This window comes from Cyclospora cayetanensis, unplaced genomic scaffold (genome assembly GCF_002999335.1).
Source record: "Cyclospora cayetanensis isolate NF1_C8 unplaced genomic scaffold, CcayRef3 CcayRef3_contig_20, whole genome shotgun sequence".
In the NCBI taxonomy this organism is placed as follows: Eukaryota; Apicomplexa; class Conoidasida; order Eucoccidiorida; family Eimeriidae; genus Cyclospora; species Cyclospora cayetanensis.
The window spans coordinates 144,106-162,863 of record NW_020312148.1 but is presented as its reverse complement, the minus strand read 5'-3'; the positions used below and the strand labels follow the sequence as shown (position 1 = coordinate 162,863).

The 18,758-nt window shown below is 58.2% G+C and overlaps 1 protein-coding gene across 1 annotated transcript; it reads right to left on the bottom strand.

The window, feature by feature from the left end:
- Nucleotides 1-1,608: 1,608 nt before the first annotated feature.
- On the bottom strand, nt 1,609-10,734 carry LOC34620019. The gene is made up of 13 exons (XM_026337767.1): nt 9,770-10,734; nt 9,027-9,703; nt 8,645-8,796; nt 7,820-8,551; nt 6,167-7,621; nt 5,774-5,977; nt 4,904-5,674; nt 4,384-4,768; nt 3,891-4,227; nt 2,835-3,787; nt 2,577-2,664; nt 2,049-2,318; nt 1,609-1,927 (listed from the first exon to the last, which is right to left on the bottom strand). Exons 1-13 carry the CDS (start codon nt 10,732-10,734, stop codon nt 1,609-1,611), a joined length of 7,308 nt encoding a protein of 2,435 aa, XP_026193552.1.
- Nucleotides 10,735-18,758: the final 8,024 nt, after the last annotated feature.

Sequence of the window (18,758 nt, the reverse complement as noted above, 5' to 3'; positions counted from 1 at the left end):
TGCGCTTGGCACGGCGTGCTCTCGCTCCTTTGACTACAGAGTGCCACAGAAACGCCTCTTGACAGCACTTTCCCCACCAGAGGCGTCCACCCCAATACCCATGCCTCGTCAAAACAGGTAGAACAATATCCAAGGCAGTAGCTACGGAAACAGCACCAACAGCGACAGCGGAAATAAGTGCTAAGGTCAAATGGGAATTGCAAATGTAGAAAGGTCTGCTACGCCGCAGTGAAGAAAGAGCGGAAGCACTGCGAGATAGAGTTCATGGTGTGCTGACTCTTTTGGTGAGGTGCGGATAACTTTTCTCTGCTTCTCGACGTCCGCTACGCTAGCTCTCTGAACTTGAACATTTAGCATTCAGCATATATCCAATTGAGTCGCAGAGCATATCGGGGCATTCCAGCTGTTGTATCAAGTTTCACTTCAGGAACTGTCAGATTCCCCACAAACTGATTCTGAAGCATTCATAGAAGGATGCACGCTGTAGAATACCGAACCGCATGGCGCTTATTGGATGAAGCTTCAGGCATCAGCGCTCTCACGCGCGGGTGTACAGTTCATTGGGTATGTGTGCATCCTTTACAGTGAGTAAATGCGGCACTGTTTGTGCAACGGGAAAATGTGGGGATTAAAATTGTTGTGGGTACTCGCCACTTTGCTTTCTCCCGACTTTCAAGTAGGTTGAAGTAGATTACTGGAGGGACACACACCAAAACGCTTTGGCGCACTTTTCCGCGCGACTGTCATTCGATGATGCGTTCCATGCTTCAAGTAGTGCCTACACATCTTTTAGTGCCACCCAGGAACAGGCCGACGATAGCTGCATGAGTGTGCAGCATGGGTATGCATGTGAAACTGCGTAGTGCCCATGTTTTGCTTTGAATCGAGAGCTGGCTTAGCTAAAGCGCAAGTGTTTTCCGCTTGCAAGTTCTCCCGCGCTCCGCGTTCACTTCGTATATTGCCCATAGCGCTGCCGTTTACAGAGATCCTTGGATAGCTTGGCTCTGCCCGGGGAGGCGGCTTCTGCTGAAGGCACTTACTTGTATTTTCGCTTTTCCAGTTGGTTGAGGGTTGATTGCTACCTGACGTGCTTAACACACTGGCGGTGGTACGGAGTGCATGCATTCATCGGCTATGGCTTTTAGAGCTCTCTAGACTCACGCCGTAGCGTAATAATCAGAACCGTTTCGCCGTTCGTGTCTCTCATCCCAATGTGCCCCGACCCAGAACACTTGAATCTGAAGTGCTCAGCGAGACTGCAGATCCTCCGTCTGCGCCCGCATGACACCTGGCAATGGCCCCGCCCTCTCGCCGAGGCAAACCGTCATGACTGAATTGAATGGACAGGCTTACGCGTAGCACGCAGCGTCCGAAATTGTGAACCTCGTATCTAAATCTGTGTACAGCGACTATGAGGCCACCTTGCTTTTTTCTGTCATCGCACTGAACCAAAAGGAAAAACGCGAAGGCCGGGTTCCCGTACTACACATAAAACAGCGCATGCGTGCGTTGGATAGGAAATACGCGACAGCGCTGGACCGCTTTGCATCTGCTCTTTTCCTCGAGCTCTCTCTATATGTGTACATATATATATATAGTGCACGCGCGTCAGAATGGAGATTGACAGAGCGGGCAGTTGGACTTCCGGGAAGTCTTGAACCATTTATAAATGCACTCGGCGTGGAACTTGTAGCGGCACGTGCCGCATTTTTTCCTTGGCATTGTTCGCTGCTGGGGGTGTATAACAGAGAAACAGATAGGGCACTCCTCAGCACCTTCAAAGAAGAGCGAAAGGTTGGCAGACCACAGGGCCAGTCCACGCGCAGCACACGTGCGTTCCATTAGAGCAGAAGCGGCAAGAGTCCACCACCCCAGACGCCCCCTCGGAACACCTGCAGCATCAGAAAGTAGGAATACAGGGGAACGGCTGTTCAGAGAGAAGGTCACCCACCCGAGCCGAAGGCGAACACCCCTTCAACGCGAGGTGTAGCTGCATATATACGCACCATCGCTGCCTAACACCCCCGAGAAAGCAGCAGCCTGACCACTATCCTGCACCCCGACATGCAGACTGTGTCGGCTGGCAGCATGCGGGAAAGGACAACGCCTCACCGGGAACTGTCTCTTCAGGGAGAACTAGCTTTGCACGCTGCAAAGGGAAGCCCCTGGGAAAGTGGACAGCCACTTTCACAGAAAAATCGGCCGCCTCTTCTCTGCAGGTTGCCATGATGCGACGCATGCGCGGCTCAAAGTTCACGAGACGCACGCAACCACTGCCAACGAGCAGGGAGCAGCGCCGCGACTCCTCTTCCATGAACCTGCAAAGTTAGGCACACGCAGAGAGGGGCCAGCAAGCGAAAGCCGACCACTGGCGGAGTCGCTCTTTTCTACAAAAGGGGGGGATCACGAACGAGGCTGCGAGCACGCGTTAGCCGGAAAGCTCTTCCAGACATCGCAGCTTCTCGCGCCGCATCTACCGGCAGAGCACCAGCAGCAGCAGCTGCAGCTGCTGCTGCCGTCTGGACAGCAGCTACCACACAACACCCTCAGCAGCAGCACGCGATAGCCAAGCCTACCAAGGCGTAATGAACCTCTCCGTAAAAGACTCCAGCTGCTGCCGGGCACCCGCATCGGCGCAATGGCTCCAGACTTTCCGAATACAATCTGCAGATGCAAAAAAGCAAGCGCTCCTATCGATGTACAGAGACACGCTGGAATCTGCTGTTGCCGTCGGCGGCAACAGCAGATTTCAGCGGCAGCAAAAACAGCCGGAAGGCTTCTCTAGACAGCCGAAGGAGGTCCGACCAGAGGTTCTTAGACATCGAGCGCCTTACGCGGGGCAGCAAGGAGCAGCAGCGCGTAAACGCGGGAGGCGAGCAGCCACAAAAACGGTTCCCCCAGATCTTCCCAGCCGCTTTGCAACACAGGAAACTGCTGCAGCAGTCCACAGCCTTCCTCTCCGCGAGCAGCAGACGCATGCGGAAGCTCGGAAATCCCACAGCGGCTCGGAAGCCTCAAGCTCGAGACTGGCGTTGCTTTTAAGCCGCCACACAGCCACGGGCTCACGTACGAGACAGCGTCGCTCATTGATCCTGCAGACGATTCGGACTGCCCCATCTGCTGAGCCATTGCCGCTGCTCGAGCTGCAGCCGCCGCTTCCTCGTAATACGTTAGAATGTGAAAGAGCATCTGCACCAGCGCCTCTCCGAGAGACAAGCTCCTCAGATTTGAAAGCAGAAGGCAGCCCTTGCAGCCGCACGGCGCGAATCCCCCACAAGCAGCAGTCTCATCTAGACAACTCTGTGCCATCGAGGCGTTCCTATCGGCTGCTGCTGCTACCTGCGGGAGCTCTATCGCTGCAGCCGCATCTGCCGCAGCAGCAGGTCGAACTGCAAGAACAGCCTGCAGCAGCGTCAGCTCGAATGCCTGCGGAGTGTCTTCCGCATCGTGTGGCTGCAACGCAGGAGCTGCAGCCTGGCTAGCGGCCTCGAGCGCCAGCACCCACCCCCGGAGGCACAGCGCAGCGTCTCGCTGTACAGCCACTTCAGAGGCGCTCCCGCCCCCCCCGCTGCTGCACTCAGCTGGCAAGTGCAGGGCAAGCAAGCGTGCGGCGACATCATGAGTCTCAAGCAGCAGAACCGCAAAGCTGCTGCCAAAGAGCGGCTGCAACAAACTCTGCAGTACGGCACGGCCTAACTCTACGGAAGCCTCTGTAGAAAAAGATACCGCAGCAAACACAAACGCACAAACACATGCACACAGGCCTCTCCACGGTATACGTTGATTGCTGGGGATGCAGAGAATCGAAACGTGTTGCACCGCTTCCCACCCTTCCCCCTGTGCTTCTTCTACACGCGCTCTCTACAAGCAAGTACAGAAGATCCTGCCACCTGCATTTTTTTGTCACTGCGCTCCACTTGCACGGACCGGCATTATCAACGTCTCCCGCCTCTGCTGGAGCCACGCGCGGGGTAGGCGCTGCAGCGGCAAGAAGGCCTTTTTCTGTCGCTCCCTCTCCTTCGGACGTGGCGTGCGACTGCAGCCGCAGCTGCAATTGCAGCAAATGGCGCTGCTCCTCTGCCTCCGCTGCCTCCTCAGTCTCCTCTTGCTCAGTGTCCCCTTCCTCCTCCACCGCCCTCATGAAACGGTCTAGCAGGGAGCGCTGCGCCTCCGCGCTGCTTGCTGTTGACTGCTCTTGCACGCTTCCGTTTGCAGCGACGGCAGCTGCTGCCGCGTCTGCCTCACGCTCTGCAGCGTCTCGGCTTGCCTGAAGACCCCTACGGAGAAGCACATGCAGAGGAAGGGAGGCATCCGCCAAGGCAGGACTGCCGAAGTCTCCAGCTCCCGCAGCAACGCCAGCAGCAGCGGGCAGAAGGCCGCTGCTGCTGACGGTGCTGCAAATGGTGCGCATGCCCCAAGGAAAAGTGTGCAAAGCCTTCATCAGCGGCTGCTGCAGCGCGCTGCACCGGAGGCCAAGCAGAGGCGCAGCGAGAATCGCCTCCGCGTTTTCCGAGACTCGCAGAGAAGACTCTAGAGCAAGCGCCACACTGCTGAGCAGGCATGTCGAATACCTTCGAACTGCGGGGCAAAGTGTCTGCTGCTGCAGGCGCTCTTCTCGCTCTTCCCCTCTCAACAGGCAGCTCTCCGCAGCAAGCGCCGTGTGCACAAAAAGTGCCAGCAGCTTCTGGGCTGCTTCAGGCTCCAGATGCTGCCGCTGCTGCAGCAGCAGCGCCGCCAGCTGCAGGCCGAAGCACACTGGGGGAAGGCAGCAGCAGCAGTCGCAGCAGTAGCAGCAGTGATTCTCCTCCCTGGTGAAGGACGCCGATCGCAGCAGGGGTAGGGCGTGCGCGAGGTGATGCAGCGCCAGCGCAGTCATCATCTGCCGATTCTCTTCTGCGGCTACCAAGGAGCCAGCCGCAGGAAATACGGCCACGAGAAACGCGCACGCAGCGTCGGTGCAGGCGAGCTCTTGCAGCACCTCAGGCTGCGTTCGCGCTGCTGCCTGGTGCCTCTGTAACAGCTCCTTGACCGCCGCGCAGAGCAGCACGCGACTCTGCTGCTGCAGCTGCTGCGTCTCCTGCTGCTGCAAGGAGGGCTGCACTCGAATCCACGCTGCAGTAAGAGCCGCAGCTACCCGCAGCAACGAAGCGCAGACCGCACCTCCGTCCGCACCCCCCACGCCTGCTGCTACATGCTCTGCTGCCGACGTAAATGCACAAGCCTGCTGCCGCAAGAATGCAGCGTCCTCTGAAACAGATCTCGATCCACCCCTGCATCCATCTGCCGCAGCCAGAGCGAAAGACGCAGCAAAGACGGCCCCCGCATCCGTCGCCGCTGCAACGCACAAAGCCTCGGCAGCAGAGAGACACCCCCCCCGCGAGGCTGCTGCCTTCGCTCCTTCGCAGGAGCCAGATACCCAGTGCAGCATATCCCGCAGCACGCAGAAAGCCGTAAGCCGTTGTTGTTGCTGCTGCTGCTGCGGCTCAGACGCAGCAGCAGCAACGGCAGCATCAGCAGCAGCCGACACCAGGGCAATCACTCGCAGCGGCGTCAAGGCGGCATGCTCCTTCGTAAGGCATTGCTGCTCTTCATTTGCTGCTTTGAGCAGCAGCTTCAGCAAGGGGAGGAGTAGCGCCTGCCGCCGCTTCTGCTCGCTGACTATATACACAAGGGCCTCGTGCACCTGCTGCAGCAGGGAGGAGGGCTTGCAGCTTCCAGCAGCAGTTGTTGGCGTTCCTGCTGCACGCGACAAAGCCTTCCTAGTGTTGCTCACGAGACTCATCCTCCCGCCGCCGCTGCTAATGGACTGGCTGCCACGACCCTCAGTAGCTGCCACTGTAAGGCCGCACATGAGCACCAGCAGCAACCCGTCTTTCACTGTATCATCTTCCGTCGTTGCAGCTGCATGAATCGCCTCACGAAGCACATTGTCGCCGACGTCGGCACTGTCAGAATCAGAGAGGAAGGCCACCGCTGCCTGCCAGCAGAAGGCTGCACCGAACCCGAATTCCTCCTCTGTAATGCGTATACTGCTGCTGTTGTTCTCGTTGCTGCCGTTGTTGTTGCTGCTGCTACTACTGCTGCTGTTCGTGTTGTTGCTGCCACTCACGCTGCACTCGCCGCTGCAGCATGCACTGCTGACGCAGCAACAACACCGCATCCTAGCCCAAGAGGGCTGCTCCTGCAGAACCCCCGAGAGGAAGCTCAATTTGTGCTGAAGCGTCAGTTCCTCATGCTCCGCGGCTGCAAGGAGCCTTGCTGCATGCGACCACGCCTTCGGAGAGACGACCGCATGCGCCTGCAACAGCGCCTCACGCCCTGCTAGAGCTGCTGCGCTTGTGATTTGCTGCCGCAGTTGCCGCCGCTCAGAGTGGTCAAGGACGCACAGCAACTGCCGCAGAAGCGCAAAGGCGTCCGTGGGAAGACTCCTGCCGCGCAGCAGCTCGTGCACGATGACGGCAGCCGCACGGTAACAACTGTCCGAGGAGAAGCTCTCGCTGCTGCCTTGGGTGTCTTTCCTGCAGCAGATCAGACCCTCAAGAAGCGCTGGCGATGCAAGCGCCTGCACCAAACTCTGTAAACAGCATTCAGTGCCGGCATGCGCTGACAGCGCCTGCAGATGCTGCAGTGATTCCGTGATATGTGCCGCTGCTGCTGCTGCCTCCTGGCTCCCCAAGGCAAACAGCCCCGTCGCAGCGGCGGAGGCCTCAGTGCTGCTGCTGCTGCTGCTGCTGCTGTTGCTGCTGCTGCTGCTGCTGCTGCTGCTGCTGCTGTTGCTGCTGCACGCGGTGACCAGCACATCTAAGAAATCGGGCAGCAACGACGAAACCAGCTGCATCGTCTCCTGGAGGCTGCGATGTTGCGTCTGCTGCAGCAGCAGAGGCAGCTCCTGGATGCGGTGTCTAAGGGCACGTGCCAGAGCAGCCTGTGTTGGTGGAGAAAGCTCCTTCTTCCCAGCAGTTGCTGCGTGTCTCGCTGTTGCAGTTCCTCCGAGTTCAGTGTGCACCGCGTGCCATAGCCTCCCGAACTGACCGAGGGCGAATACCCCGCAGCACCAGCGTCGTAACAGCAGCTCCCTTGCGTGTGCTGGTTGCTGCGCAGTCGCGACTTCGCAACTGCTGGACGCTGCGAAGGTGTCCTCCTCGTAGGCTAAGACGAGAGTCTCGGCGATGAGCTCCCACGCAGTGCTCCGAGCCGCTGCTGCCACTCCTGCTGCTGCTTCCGTTGGTGCTGCACTAGCGTCCTGTGCTCCTGCGTCTACAAGGGCGACTGCCCGCAGCAACGGAGCGAGCAGTCTGCTGCAGATCTCTTGGAAAGCCAGACGCTTCTGCCGCAAGCCGCAGGAGGCTGCAGACGCGACGGCCAAGGCATCCTCTTCGCGAAAAGCGAAGGCACCCTTCATGAGGATGTTCAAGATCGGCAGCAGCTCCAACGTCAGCTGCTGCCGCGCATCGAAAGCAAGCTTTTCGGGTAGGCAAGAACACACACTTGCTACTTCGGGTAGGCCGACTGCCGCTACAGGCAGTCGCAGCCGCGTGAGTGCCTCCTCAGAGGCTTTTAGAAGCGCATCAAGAGCTTCGAGGCTTTCGAAGGACGCCTCCAGATGCTGCAGCGGCATCTGCTCGGCGTGCAGCGGCGGATAGAGGGCCCCCCCCCCGAGCGACACTGCGACGTGTTGCCTCACCTGCTGCAGCAGCCGAACTACAAGCGCTCCCCCCGTGAGGGCAGCTGCTGCTTCCGTCAGTGCGTTCGACTGGTGCCGTTGCAGCTCAAGCAGCAACGGGAGGACCCCCTCGTGTGCGTGTCTTGCGAGACGCGCAGAAGTCTGAATCACACGATCCTCCTTCTCCTCCTCGCTGCCCTCCTCTTCGAGCTGCTGCTGCTGCTTATGCTGCTGCTGCTCACTAGGCGCAACGACTGCCGCAATGAGGCTGCGCCAAAGAGACTGCTGCAAAAGCAAAGGCAAATCCCGAGAAGCTGCCTCTGCTGCAAAGCCCCCTACTGCCACTGCCAACGCAGTCAGCGCAGCCTCTGCCGCTGCTTCCGCCTTAGGCCCCTGCCCCTCCTGCTGTCGCTGTCGCCGCTTCTCCTTTTCTTCGAGCGCGCGCACAAACAACGCGAGGGGATAACACGGAGCTTCGCAGCAGTACACCTCCCGCAGACTCTCAGCTGCTGCACTTGCCCCTTCTGCGGCACCAACTGCCGGCAAGATGCGCTTTTCAAGAAGGAAAAGAACCGTGGCATAATAACTGCCCAAAAGAACACCTGGCGACGGCAGAGTAAGCTCGCACGGCTGCCGTAAGTGCGGCTTTTCCGCCTTAGATCGAGCTAAACGCGGCGGCTGCTCCTGCTTCTGCTGCTGCTGCTCTTGTCTCGCCTTATGTTGCTGCTCCTGCTGCTCCTGCTGTTGTTGCTCCTGCTGTTGTTGCTCCTGCTGTTGTTGTTGCTCCTGCTGTTGTTGCTCCTGCTGCTGCTGCTGCTGCTCTTGTCTGTCCTTACGGTGTTGTTCTTGTTGCTCTTGTCTGTCCTTCTGTTGCTGCTGTTGCGCCTGCTGCTCCTGCTGCTGCTCTGGACTGTCCTTACGTTGCTGCTGCAGCCCTTTGGCGTGGTTTGGACTGTGCTTCTGCGCGCTGTGCAGCTGCACACGCAACATGCCCTCTAGAGGCAGCAACAAGGCTTTGGGGAGGTCTTTAAGGAAAGCGCTGCCTTCTGGGAAGTCTCCCCGCAACAGCTGCGGGGGCAGTGCCGCCAGCAACAGCGGCAGCTCGTCGTACAAAGCGCTGCCTCCGCAGTAACCTGCAGCATGAGCAACACACGCCTCGCAAAAATATACACATCAGCAGCCACGCCATGAGCAGACCTTCTCTCAGACGAAAAGGCGCAAGAATGCATTTCGTAGCAGCTTTCAAGGAGACCTCGAAGGGGCGGCAATTGGCTACACACACACACACCTGCTGGTGGCTCCCACCGCGAAATAACAGCTGCCCTCACCACACAAGCCCCTGCAGCGGATGGTGTGTACATACCTGCATGCCGCGCAAGCGCTAATATCTTGAGAAGCAGATTGCGAAGCTGCCGCTCGAAGGTAGACTTCGCGCTTTGCGACGGGCAGCAGTCAAACGCTTCAGGCAAGAAGTGCTGCAGCAAGAGTCTGGTGCTGCGCAACAGGTATCTGCAGGTGCTAGAGGCAGCAGCCGCAGCAGGAGCATCTGCTGGAGTAGCCCCTGCTGCTGCTCCTGCTGCTGCTGCTCCCGCTGCTTTTGAGCCACAGAGAGAGGAAGACAGGTAGGGCGCTGCCGCAGCACACAGTGTGGGGTCTGCCAGCGCCGCAGTGACGGCAGCAAAGCACTGTTCTGCTGCTGCGGATACACCCGGAGCAGCAGCAGAAGCAGCACAAGACAGAGACGTGGGCTGCTCCGGGAGCGGCACGCCAGCGACGGCAAACGCCTCCAACACGAGGGAGAGCGCTGCAGCTGCCGCTGCTCTTACAGGCAGGCGGTTCGACGCGTTAAGAAAGCAGCACAGTCGACCTTCGCCGAAAAACAAAAACGCGACACCCTCCCGCCAAGCAGCAAGCCCCTGCTGCGGCTCTTGCTGCTGCTGCAGACTCAGCAAACGGATCACGTCAGCAGCAGCAAGGAGGGCGCAAATTACGTGGCGATCAAGCTGCAGTTGCGCGCATTCGTCCTCATGGCGGCTACTGCTGACGGCTGCTGCGCCTGTCTGATGCTCTTTGTGCTGCTGCTGCTGCTTCTTTTGCTTCTGCTGCTGCTTCTTTTGCTGCTGCTGCTGCTGCTGCGTTTCTGGCATCAGCAGCAGCTGCAGAAGCTCCTCTAGCAGAGCCGCTTTGCAGTGCTCTACTGCAGCGATGCGACGCTGCAGCCCTTTGTTGAAAGCGTCGCAGGCAGTCGCTGCTGCTGCTGCTTCTGTCACTTCCACCGCTGCGCCTGCACGTGAACGCCTTGTCTGGTTTGCAGCAGCGTTCTTCACAGGATAAGCCGCAGCCGCTGCTCCAGGAATCTCTGGCTGCCCCGCGAGCGGCAAGGGAGTACTCTCGAGGCTCAGCGGAAACGCCTCCTGAAGCGCAGCAGCAGCGGCTGCCGCTGCGTCTCGCGAGGTATCATGTAAGCCGCACAGCCAGAGGGGCAAGAGCTGCCTCAAGTGAGGCGCAATACGGCGTCTCAGCTTCCTCAGGATCAGCAGCAAGCAGCCATGCACTGCAGCCCGGTTGCGACTCACACCGTCCCCCAAAGCCAACGATCTGTACACGAACACGAGCTGCGGCAGTAGAGATTCGACAGCCTCTGCGTCGAGCTGGTGCTGCAACAGCTCCTGCAGTTCGACTAGGCCTCTGCTGCGAGTGTGACCATCCTTCTTCGTGAGACGCGTCAACACAACGTGAACGTTGGCAGGCAGTGTGGAGGCGAGCGTAAGCGCCCGAGAAGCGCCTCTGCCTCCGCAGACCCCCTCACGCGCATATGGGGATATCCGCTGGCTGCCACAATCGGCAGCAGCAGGCACTGATGTTGTTGCCGCCGTCGCGGATGCCCCCGTTATTGCTGCTGCCTCTCTGCTGTCACTACGCGCGAACTGTGCGAAAATAGCCTCCAGTTGTGTGCTTCCTCCAAACGTGCCGGGAGTAGAACCCCCGTACTGCGAGGAAGTCTCGCGCGCGCTGGATGCAGGGGCTTTGTGTTTCCCCTGTTTCTGCCGCTGCGGCGGCTTTGGCGACATTTTTGTGTACTGCTGCGGCTGAAAAAGGCGCGGGGAAGGCCTATATTCTGTGCTTTCTTCTAGCAGCACGCTCAAAAACCCCCTAGGGAATCCCCGAGAGGGCCCCTGGGGAAGGAGGGATCTAGGCTTCTCGCGCCGCCTTGTTAGAAGGACGCACCCAAAAAAGGCAGGAAAGCCATGAATAGAGAATTGGTTTTGCGCAGGAAATTTCGGTGTCTATCCACCTGAAGAGTTTTTATCCGCTTCCTCCCTCCCTTATCCCCCTGCTCTCCCGCGCGCACTCCGAGGGGGCTGGTGAAGTGAGAGCCTTGACAGGTAATCGGAGTTGTTAATGCAAGGGCGTGCAAGCCACATGCTGCGCTGGCTGCTTCCTTGTGTTGTCTTTGCTCGAGTGTTGAAGTTTCAAATGAACGCTACTAGCAGTTGAAACGACGGCGATGTGCAGAAATATATGCACCGCACGAGGGGCCACTCGCCTCAACCGAGCCAGAAGAAACCTGCACGCCGCAGCGCTCAGCTGCGAGGCGGGAGGCACCACTTTGGCCGCGCGATCTGCGATTGAAGCTGCAAAGTCGCGAAGAAAGTCTTTAAAAATGAACAAGATCACTGTAGAAGCGTCTTTGCGAGCAACGTTCAAAGGCGTGTCTTGTGGTCGTCCTGGCAGGGGGCCCCTGACTGGCGCTTTCCTCAGACTTGCCTTCCGCAGAAAGGTAAGAAGGGTATGACTGCCAGAGGGTTTCGACAAGCCACTGGCCAGATACACGGCTCAAAGCGTCTCTCTTTGGCTGCAGCTAGCAGGCGGTAAGCCCACTAGGGCTGTGCCTGAGTTGCCACGCTTCCACGAGCGTGGCGAAAGACTTAGATGTCTCCCAGATGGGGGAGCATGCGGATCTTTCTGACTCTAAAGGAGTGAGAAGAGGGGGTATTCGTCAGTGCTGAAGCGTGGTGGCGCGCCGGCCCGAGGGTGGTGTTGCAAGTACACCTGCGAGTATTGCATCCTTGTGCTTCGAGTAGCGAGCAGCCCCCTAACCCGCAAGCAGAGGGGATGGGAGGAAGAAGCTGATCCTCTATCTTGCGCTTGGGCCATCTTAGAGCTAGGGAGAGCAGAGGAGAGCCCCTAAACAGAGAGCGATGACCTCGTCCGTCGTTGACTGTGCCCAGTTCCCGCTGGCAGCACTGACGCAGTTGTTAAGAGCAGAGAAATCTCGCCTGCTGGCGAGACGCAAAAGATTATACACGAAACTTTAAGACCCGTAACAAGGGGGCAACTTGGAGGCCCCTCCGGGGGATACTACGCCTCGGGCTCCTCAAGCTCTTCGCAGTTGCTGATAGGCCCATTCAATATCTTTGCATCTCGCGGTGCAGTTGCCTCATCATGCCACCTCTCTAGAGGCCATCATGCAAGAAGATTGCTCGACAAGGGCTTACAAGGCCTGGGAGTGGCTGCTGCCTTTTCCCTCAACCTGCGTGGTACAGCGCATGTATATATATGTATATATATACATGTATATATATACATATATATACATGTATATATATGTATATATATACATATATATATACTCTAGGCCATCTTGGGTTGCCTCGTGGCCTTCAACGCGCAGTCTAAGCAGAGCGCAGCGAAAGACGCAGGTGAGCGAGTCGGCAACTAGGTGCCACCCAGTGCCGCCCCCGCAAGCCGAGTAAGGGCCATTTGAGGCATCCGAGCCTCTCCACACGACCAGCTCACATCGTACGCCCTCTCTGGAAGTGAGCTTTTCAGGGAACGAGGACTGTACGGCGTTGGTGGGCTGTACGGCAGTGCTCCCCATGGAGGCTTCAGGGCTCTGGAGAAGGCAGTCCCTCCTCCGCAACTCGCGTCGAGGGAAGGCACTCGAAAGATGTTTTGAACAATAGGAGGCGGAGCGGGCTTTATTTCCAGAACCCCCACACGCCGCCCTCCTTCTCGCTCTTGTGGCCTGCCTGTGCTGCTGCTAAGTTCGTCCCTCGAGAAATACGTTCCTGAGTGAAAGGGTTTCAGGAAAAGACCACGAGTAAGGCAGGCTGTCAGGTGTTCTGCACAGGGTAGATACAGACACAAACAGGCCTGCCCGACCAGACAGTGCAAACGGCCTCTACACGTCGCGCTCCGTCCGTGTGGCTCCCTTTAGCGCTGCATGCCTTAGGCCTTCCCCCCTCCCCACTTCACCTAGCTGCTGCCCCAAAGACTGCGTAAGAAAGCCTGGTGGGGAGGCGCGCGCCTCTAAGCGCTCGGCTAGGGGGGCCTTGTCGCACCGTAGACGTGAGATCCTCTGGCTTTGCTGGGAGTAGAGGCCTTGTGAAGAGTGTCGCCCCCAAACACCAATCCAGGAAACAAGCAGCACGAGGCAGGCCGTCCTGACAATACATAAAATGTATGTAGGCACCCCCTTACAAAAGAGAATACGACTCTAATTGGCTTCAAGTCAAAACTAACGAAGGGGGCACCGCGTAGCCATAGGAGGCCCTCCTTTCTTTAAGGCTCGTAGATTTCCATGTGTGCGCTTATTCCCCTGGCCTCGCGACAACAGCCCCCCACGTCTCCCCACTTCCTTGCCCTCTCCCCCTTTTATCAACTATGCGAATCCTCTACATACACAGACGTCTTCCCCTTAGTCCGCTCCAACGTGCAGCAGTCGTGACAGCCGGGGAGGGTGCGCTCTGTGTGTGCGGGGTTGTCTACAGGCCTCTGGCCGGACTGACTCTCCAGCGCTGCCCTTGCCGCTAGCGCGCAGTTTAAAAAAATGAACGCTTGAAAAAGAATAGACAGAGGTAGGCACGAGGCATTGTATCAGCTTGAGGGCATAGTGTAGCCCAGGCAAAGCGGCAAAATGGGGGGCAGGAGCGCGAGGAAAAGGCACAAAGCCACGTCCCTCCAGATGCACGACACAAGCCACACGGCAGTCAACACCGCTTAAACCTGGCGGCCCCTGAGGGGCAGCTACAAGCCTCAAGTCGCTGTTTTGTAGCCTGCCACACACTGCAAGCGCATGCATTGAAACACTCGCCAGGAGGCATCCCAGAGTAGGCGGACACACACATTTCCTCTCCTGTATGCATCTACAATACACTTGAAAACATATGGAAAAAGTTATTGAAAAGGGCTATTGTTGTGATCTGGATCGCCCGCCCTTCCCCCCTTCCCTCTCCTCTCTTCCCGGCTCGCACGCGGCGTGCGTGTCGTGCAACTAGGCCTATACGAATACTGCACACGCATGTGCAAAACCACATATAAGTGCATGGACATGCGCAAACATCGAGCTAGGTGAATATATATATATAAATATATATAGACATATAATATGCATATGCCTGTACATATATATAAATATATATATACATATAATATGCATATGCCTGTACATATATATATCCGTCCCTCTGGTGAGTCCCTTCCGAGCCGCGGGTATATATATATAATATATATTGTACGAGTCGGTGAGAAGGAGGGTGGCGCTTCAAAGGTCCGTAATATGCTCTTCGATTGCGGCGTTCCTCGTGTGCCTTGCGGCTTCGATGCCAGCGCAAGCAGGTTGGGCTCGGGATCGCGATTTTAACCTCTCCCAACCCCCTGAGACAGCCGTTTGCTATCCTGCTGGTTGAGAAGGCAAGGCCTCTTTTCTCCCCCCTCCCCCTGGAGCCTAGGGTGAGGCTCCCGACCCCTCAGCCTCGAGACTGAGGTCTTCCTGGAAGGGGCCAGAGGCGTCTACTCCTGGGTAGCCTCCGGAGGCGTGTAGGCTGCCGAGGTCTGCTGCTGCGTCGGATTTGTGCCCCAGAGGCGCTCGCTTGCTGCTTCTGTGGCAGGATTCAGGAGAAAGCCGCTCCCCACCCTTGCTGACCAGCTGAAGAACTGAACTGAGATCGATGTGACTGCCAAGGGGAGAGGGGCTCTGCACGGAGCTGCTCGGCGCCGAGGCTGTTGAGGCCTCTGAGGCACTCCCGCTGCGTGCCGCAGTGCTCTCGCTTCGAGTGTGCCCCTGCTGCTGCTGCTGCTGGTGCAGCAGCTGCAGCTGCTTCTGCTGATACTGACTGACCGCCTTGATAGCCAGCCTTCGAGCGCCGTAAAAGCCGAACTTCGAGACTGGGAACGAGCGGCACATGCGCGCGCCGCTTCCCATGCTCCCGTAGGCCATCCACGTGTTGTTGCTAGGGGCGTAGCAGACACCCTTCGGATTGCCGAGCGACGCAGCGAGCTGCTGCATTTCTGCTCTCGACAGCTGCTGCTCCTCGAGCGCATCCGAGGGGTGGTGATGGTGGTGTTGTTGTTGAGATTCGCAGCTTCCGCTCGTCGAGAGAGACGTCGCACCCACCGTGCTCGCCTGCGAATGCAGTTGGTGGTGCCCCACTGCGGCCAGAGCCGCCGCATGGAGGCCCTCTTGGGGGGCCCCCGCCCCCCCATTTGTCCCCCCCATGAGGCCCTCCGGATACTCCCCTCCCCCCGCGGAGCGCTGCTGGTACTGCGAGTGAGAGCCGCCGAAGACGCTGGTGTGTCTGTGCACCCTGTCATCGAAAGACTGACGCGCAGCAATCGCCATGAGCCGAGCCATCTCCGGTCCAAACTTCTTGTTGCTGAACGACTTGTAGTTCTGCTTGCCGTTCTCGCACCAAAAGGCTACCCAGCTGTTGCGATCCTTCGCGAACCGAACTCCTGGCATAGGGGCGATGTCTATCGCACTCTGACTGCTGCCTTTGACGCGTTTGCGCGGCTGCCCTCCAAGAACGCCTTCCTCGGAAAGCGTCCCTCGCGCAACACCTGGATCGCCTTCTTGGCGCCTCTGTTGTTGCTGCTGGTGATGATGATGCTCTGCCAGCGCAGAGGACCTCCACGGCGCCGTGCGCTTGCTGCTGGGGGGAGGCGTATCCTCGGCAGTGCCTAGAGACGCGCTGTGTGCAGCGTCGTCTAGAACGCCGTTCTCTAGGGCCCACTGGGAAGCGTCTGGAGGAGACGAGCCTGAGAGCTGCTTCAGGAGCTTGCAGCTGTGTGCAGCGGCAGCAGCCGCTGCTGCCGCTGCCGCTGCTGCGTCAGGATTGCGGCCGAAAGGCGACTGGGTGGGGTTGTCTGCCGTGCTCGTGTGTTTGCCCAGGAAATCCATGAGACACAGGAGCGACGGGACGGAGCTGTCTGCGCCTCCGAAGGGGAGGGGAGGCGGAGGCGACGAGGTCGTTCTGCCCAGGCCCCTCTGCTGATCGGGGGGAGGCAGGGGGGAAGGGGCAAGCTGCGACGCTTGCGCAGCTGCAGAGGAGTCGGGAGCAGGCTGCCGTAGCTCGGCGTCTTCCTCCTGCTGCTGCTGCTTCTCGCTGTTGCTGCTGCTGTTCGACAGCGCGAGCGCCTCCGCGGGGTCCCCTAATGCCCACGCAATGCTTTTTTGCGCATCCAGAATTTGGCGCTGCACGTGCTGCACCCCCTTGAGGACGCGCTGCAACTCCCCCGCAAGCTCGCAGAGAGCAACCAGGGAAGGACTGGTGAGCGTCGGCTCCGACATGCCGCCGCTGCCGCCTCTACTCGCGTGCTTCTCCGCAGAGCACGTCTTCTCTGGGCCCCCCTGATGTCGCCTCTCCCTGCTCCGTTCCACCAAACCCAGCAGTGCCGAACAGACTGCGTCGTTTGCGGTGTCTTCGGTAGGACACCTTGTGGGGCCGGCATCTGTCATCGCAGAGGCCTCTCGCGAAGACAGCGAAACTGACGTGACAACACCTTGCTGGTGGCTGCTGCGGCTTCCCCCTTCCCCCCCGCTGTGCACTTCCGTCGATTCGACGACTTCGGAGACGGCTGCTGCCGATCGCGGCGCTCCTCCAGAAGAAGGCGCCGTCTTCGAGGACGCCGCCTCGGGGGGTGTCTCCTCCTCGCCTTCCGCTACATCTCCGTTCTTCAGTGAGGGCCTGCATGGAAGCAACGCGCTGCACAGCAGAGGCTCACGCGATTTTTTTTCCGCGCGAAAAGAGCAGCAGGTGGTGAGAAGGGGGGGGAATCAGACCCGAAGGCGCCTTTACACACAGTACGCTGTGTGAAGGCTTCCCCTCCGCAGAGGACTGGACTGTGCAAGCAAGCCTACGGACTAGGCCTGCATTGAGAAGGTCGAGAAAGCAAAAAAACGGCTCGAGAGGGGCAGGAGTAGCAAAAAAGTGGCTGCGAGTCGTACACTGGAGCTGAGAGCTTCCATAGATCCCAGGAGCCGAAATCTGCGCCTTTCGCAGCTTTTGTTTCTGCTTCCGCAAGGGCCCTGAGAGACTGAAGCCACTGGTGGTCTTGCGCTCGCTCGGGAGACTGCTGCAGCGCCTCCGTCGGCGACGCAGAAAAGGTCTTGTCTGGCATTGCAGCGCCTTGGCCTAGAGGAAATGCAATGCGGTTGCAATGGCCAAGTGGCCTATGAAGCTGCGCCAGAAACACAATGGCAGGAAATGCGAAGGAATTGTCGCGGCTACACTGAAGGCTGAGAAGCTCCTTCCGCCCCCGCCGCAAAACACGGCTTGTCGGGCCTTTCCTTTTAATATTCTGTTTTAAATGAAAGCATAATGCCACTTATACCGCGCGGATGCGCGGAACGTGTTTGTTTAGGGCCAGACATTGCAGCTGGTTGGCGCAACCGCGATGTCGGGTTGCTGGCAGGGAGGTGAATACAGTTGAGTGTGCTCCACACAGCGTTGAAGAGATATTGTTGCTCTGCCAGCAAATTATTATTCAAGATCTCAGGAGCGAATATGCTGAAATACAGCGCGGTGGTGCTCGTCAAATCTCGCGCGCGCGCGCGCGTTGCCTACCTGAGGGTCAAGCGGCCCAAGTTAAATCCAAGTTAGGGTTCTGTTTAGGGGATTAGGGTTTATGGTGTGAATAGGATTTGAAGGAATAATTGTCAGAGGAAAGCCATAAATCTACTCACCGCCTCCCGCCGAGAGAGCAGCCGCAACACAGTCCTGTCCGTGCGGGTTAGGGCCTCCCTATGGGATGGGGCCCGCGGTGTCGGCGGCTGTTCTATGGCGAAGCAAATGAGGTAATTATAAATAGCAGAAAGAACCAGAGTCTTTAGGGAGAAGGGGGACGTGGAAACAGAGGTGAGGGGCAGAAGAAAGAGGCAGGAGAGTCCGTGAGAGCCGCAGCAACTCGGCAAGGCCTGCAGGCGCTGCCGACACCAGGGAATTCAGGGTGAGGATGTACGCGGCTTAGGGTTCCGTGGTTCAGAGCCAAACCTTTGTTAGACAAAAAATAGGTCATTAGTGGCTGCGAAAACACTGAAAAGAAGAAGCACCAGGGTGTGTTTGCTTCGGAGTAGAGCGCGAGAGACTGCCTGAGGGACTGCGTGCAGCAGCAGCAGCACGGGCCACACCCGAGAGGGGGCCTAGCCCGCGCATGAGGCCGGAGTGCCTCGTGTAGCTTCTTTCTGTAGGCTTTTCCCGTTATAGTCCTGCATTAGCTTTGCTGTTTATGGGTTTAATGGTGTGCGACATCCCCGTGCTGTCCTTCTTCGCCACTTCCCCTCAACTTCCACCACTGCCAGGAAGAAAGGACCACTGCAGTGCGCGCCTTCACCCCCACCTTTATTGGGTAAACGGACCTCCTGAACATTTAGAAATAACCTGCCACCGAAATAACTTGACATACAATAATTCGGCGCGAAATGCGCGGACTCAAAAGGACCGCCGCCATGCCCGTTCTTGGGCGCAAACGCAGGAGAAGATGCCTGACCAGCCACTGCAGAGATAGCATGGCATTCTATGTGGCACCCTGCAAAGCTGAAATAGGCAATACCATATTCTCCCTCTCGTGTTGCTTCTTTTGTTTTAGAGCATGGGGCCCAATCTTTTGGCCCTTCGCTGCACTGTGCCTCGGCGTAGCACGAGGGAGCAGCCTCCTGAAGGATACGCAAGCTGGCCTTTACACAGGCCCAGAAGAATCTTAATAAGCAGGAGTCTTTTTTCAAATAGCAAAGGCCCTTCATCCTATTTGAGTAAACTCCCAGCAACTATCGTTCCTTGGCCTCTTTCCCTCGTGCCGGGGCTCTACGAATAAA

What these genes read in the sequence shown, in the direction of transcription:
- LOC34620019 (XM_026337767.1), bottom strand. Translation starts at nt 10,734, where the DNA reads ATGTCGCCAAAGCCGCCGCAGCGGCAGAAACAGGGGAAACACAAAGCC. An exon ending in ATCGTGTGATTCAGACTTCT is followed by an intron (nt 7,622 to 7,819) that starts GCGCGTCTCGCA and finishes CTGCACGCCGAG; the next exon opens with CAGATGCCGCTGCAGCATCT. An exon ending in GCGGCGGGAGGATGAGTCTC is followed by an intron (nt 5,675 to 5,773) that starts GTGAGCAACACT and finishes CAGGTGCACGAG; the next exon opens with GCCCTTGTGTATATAGTCAG.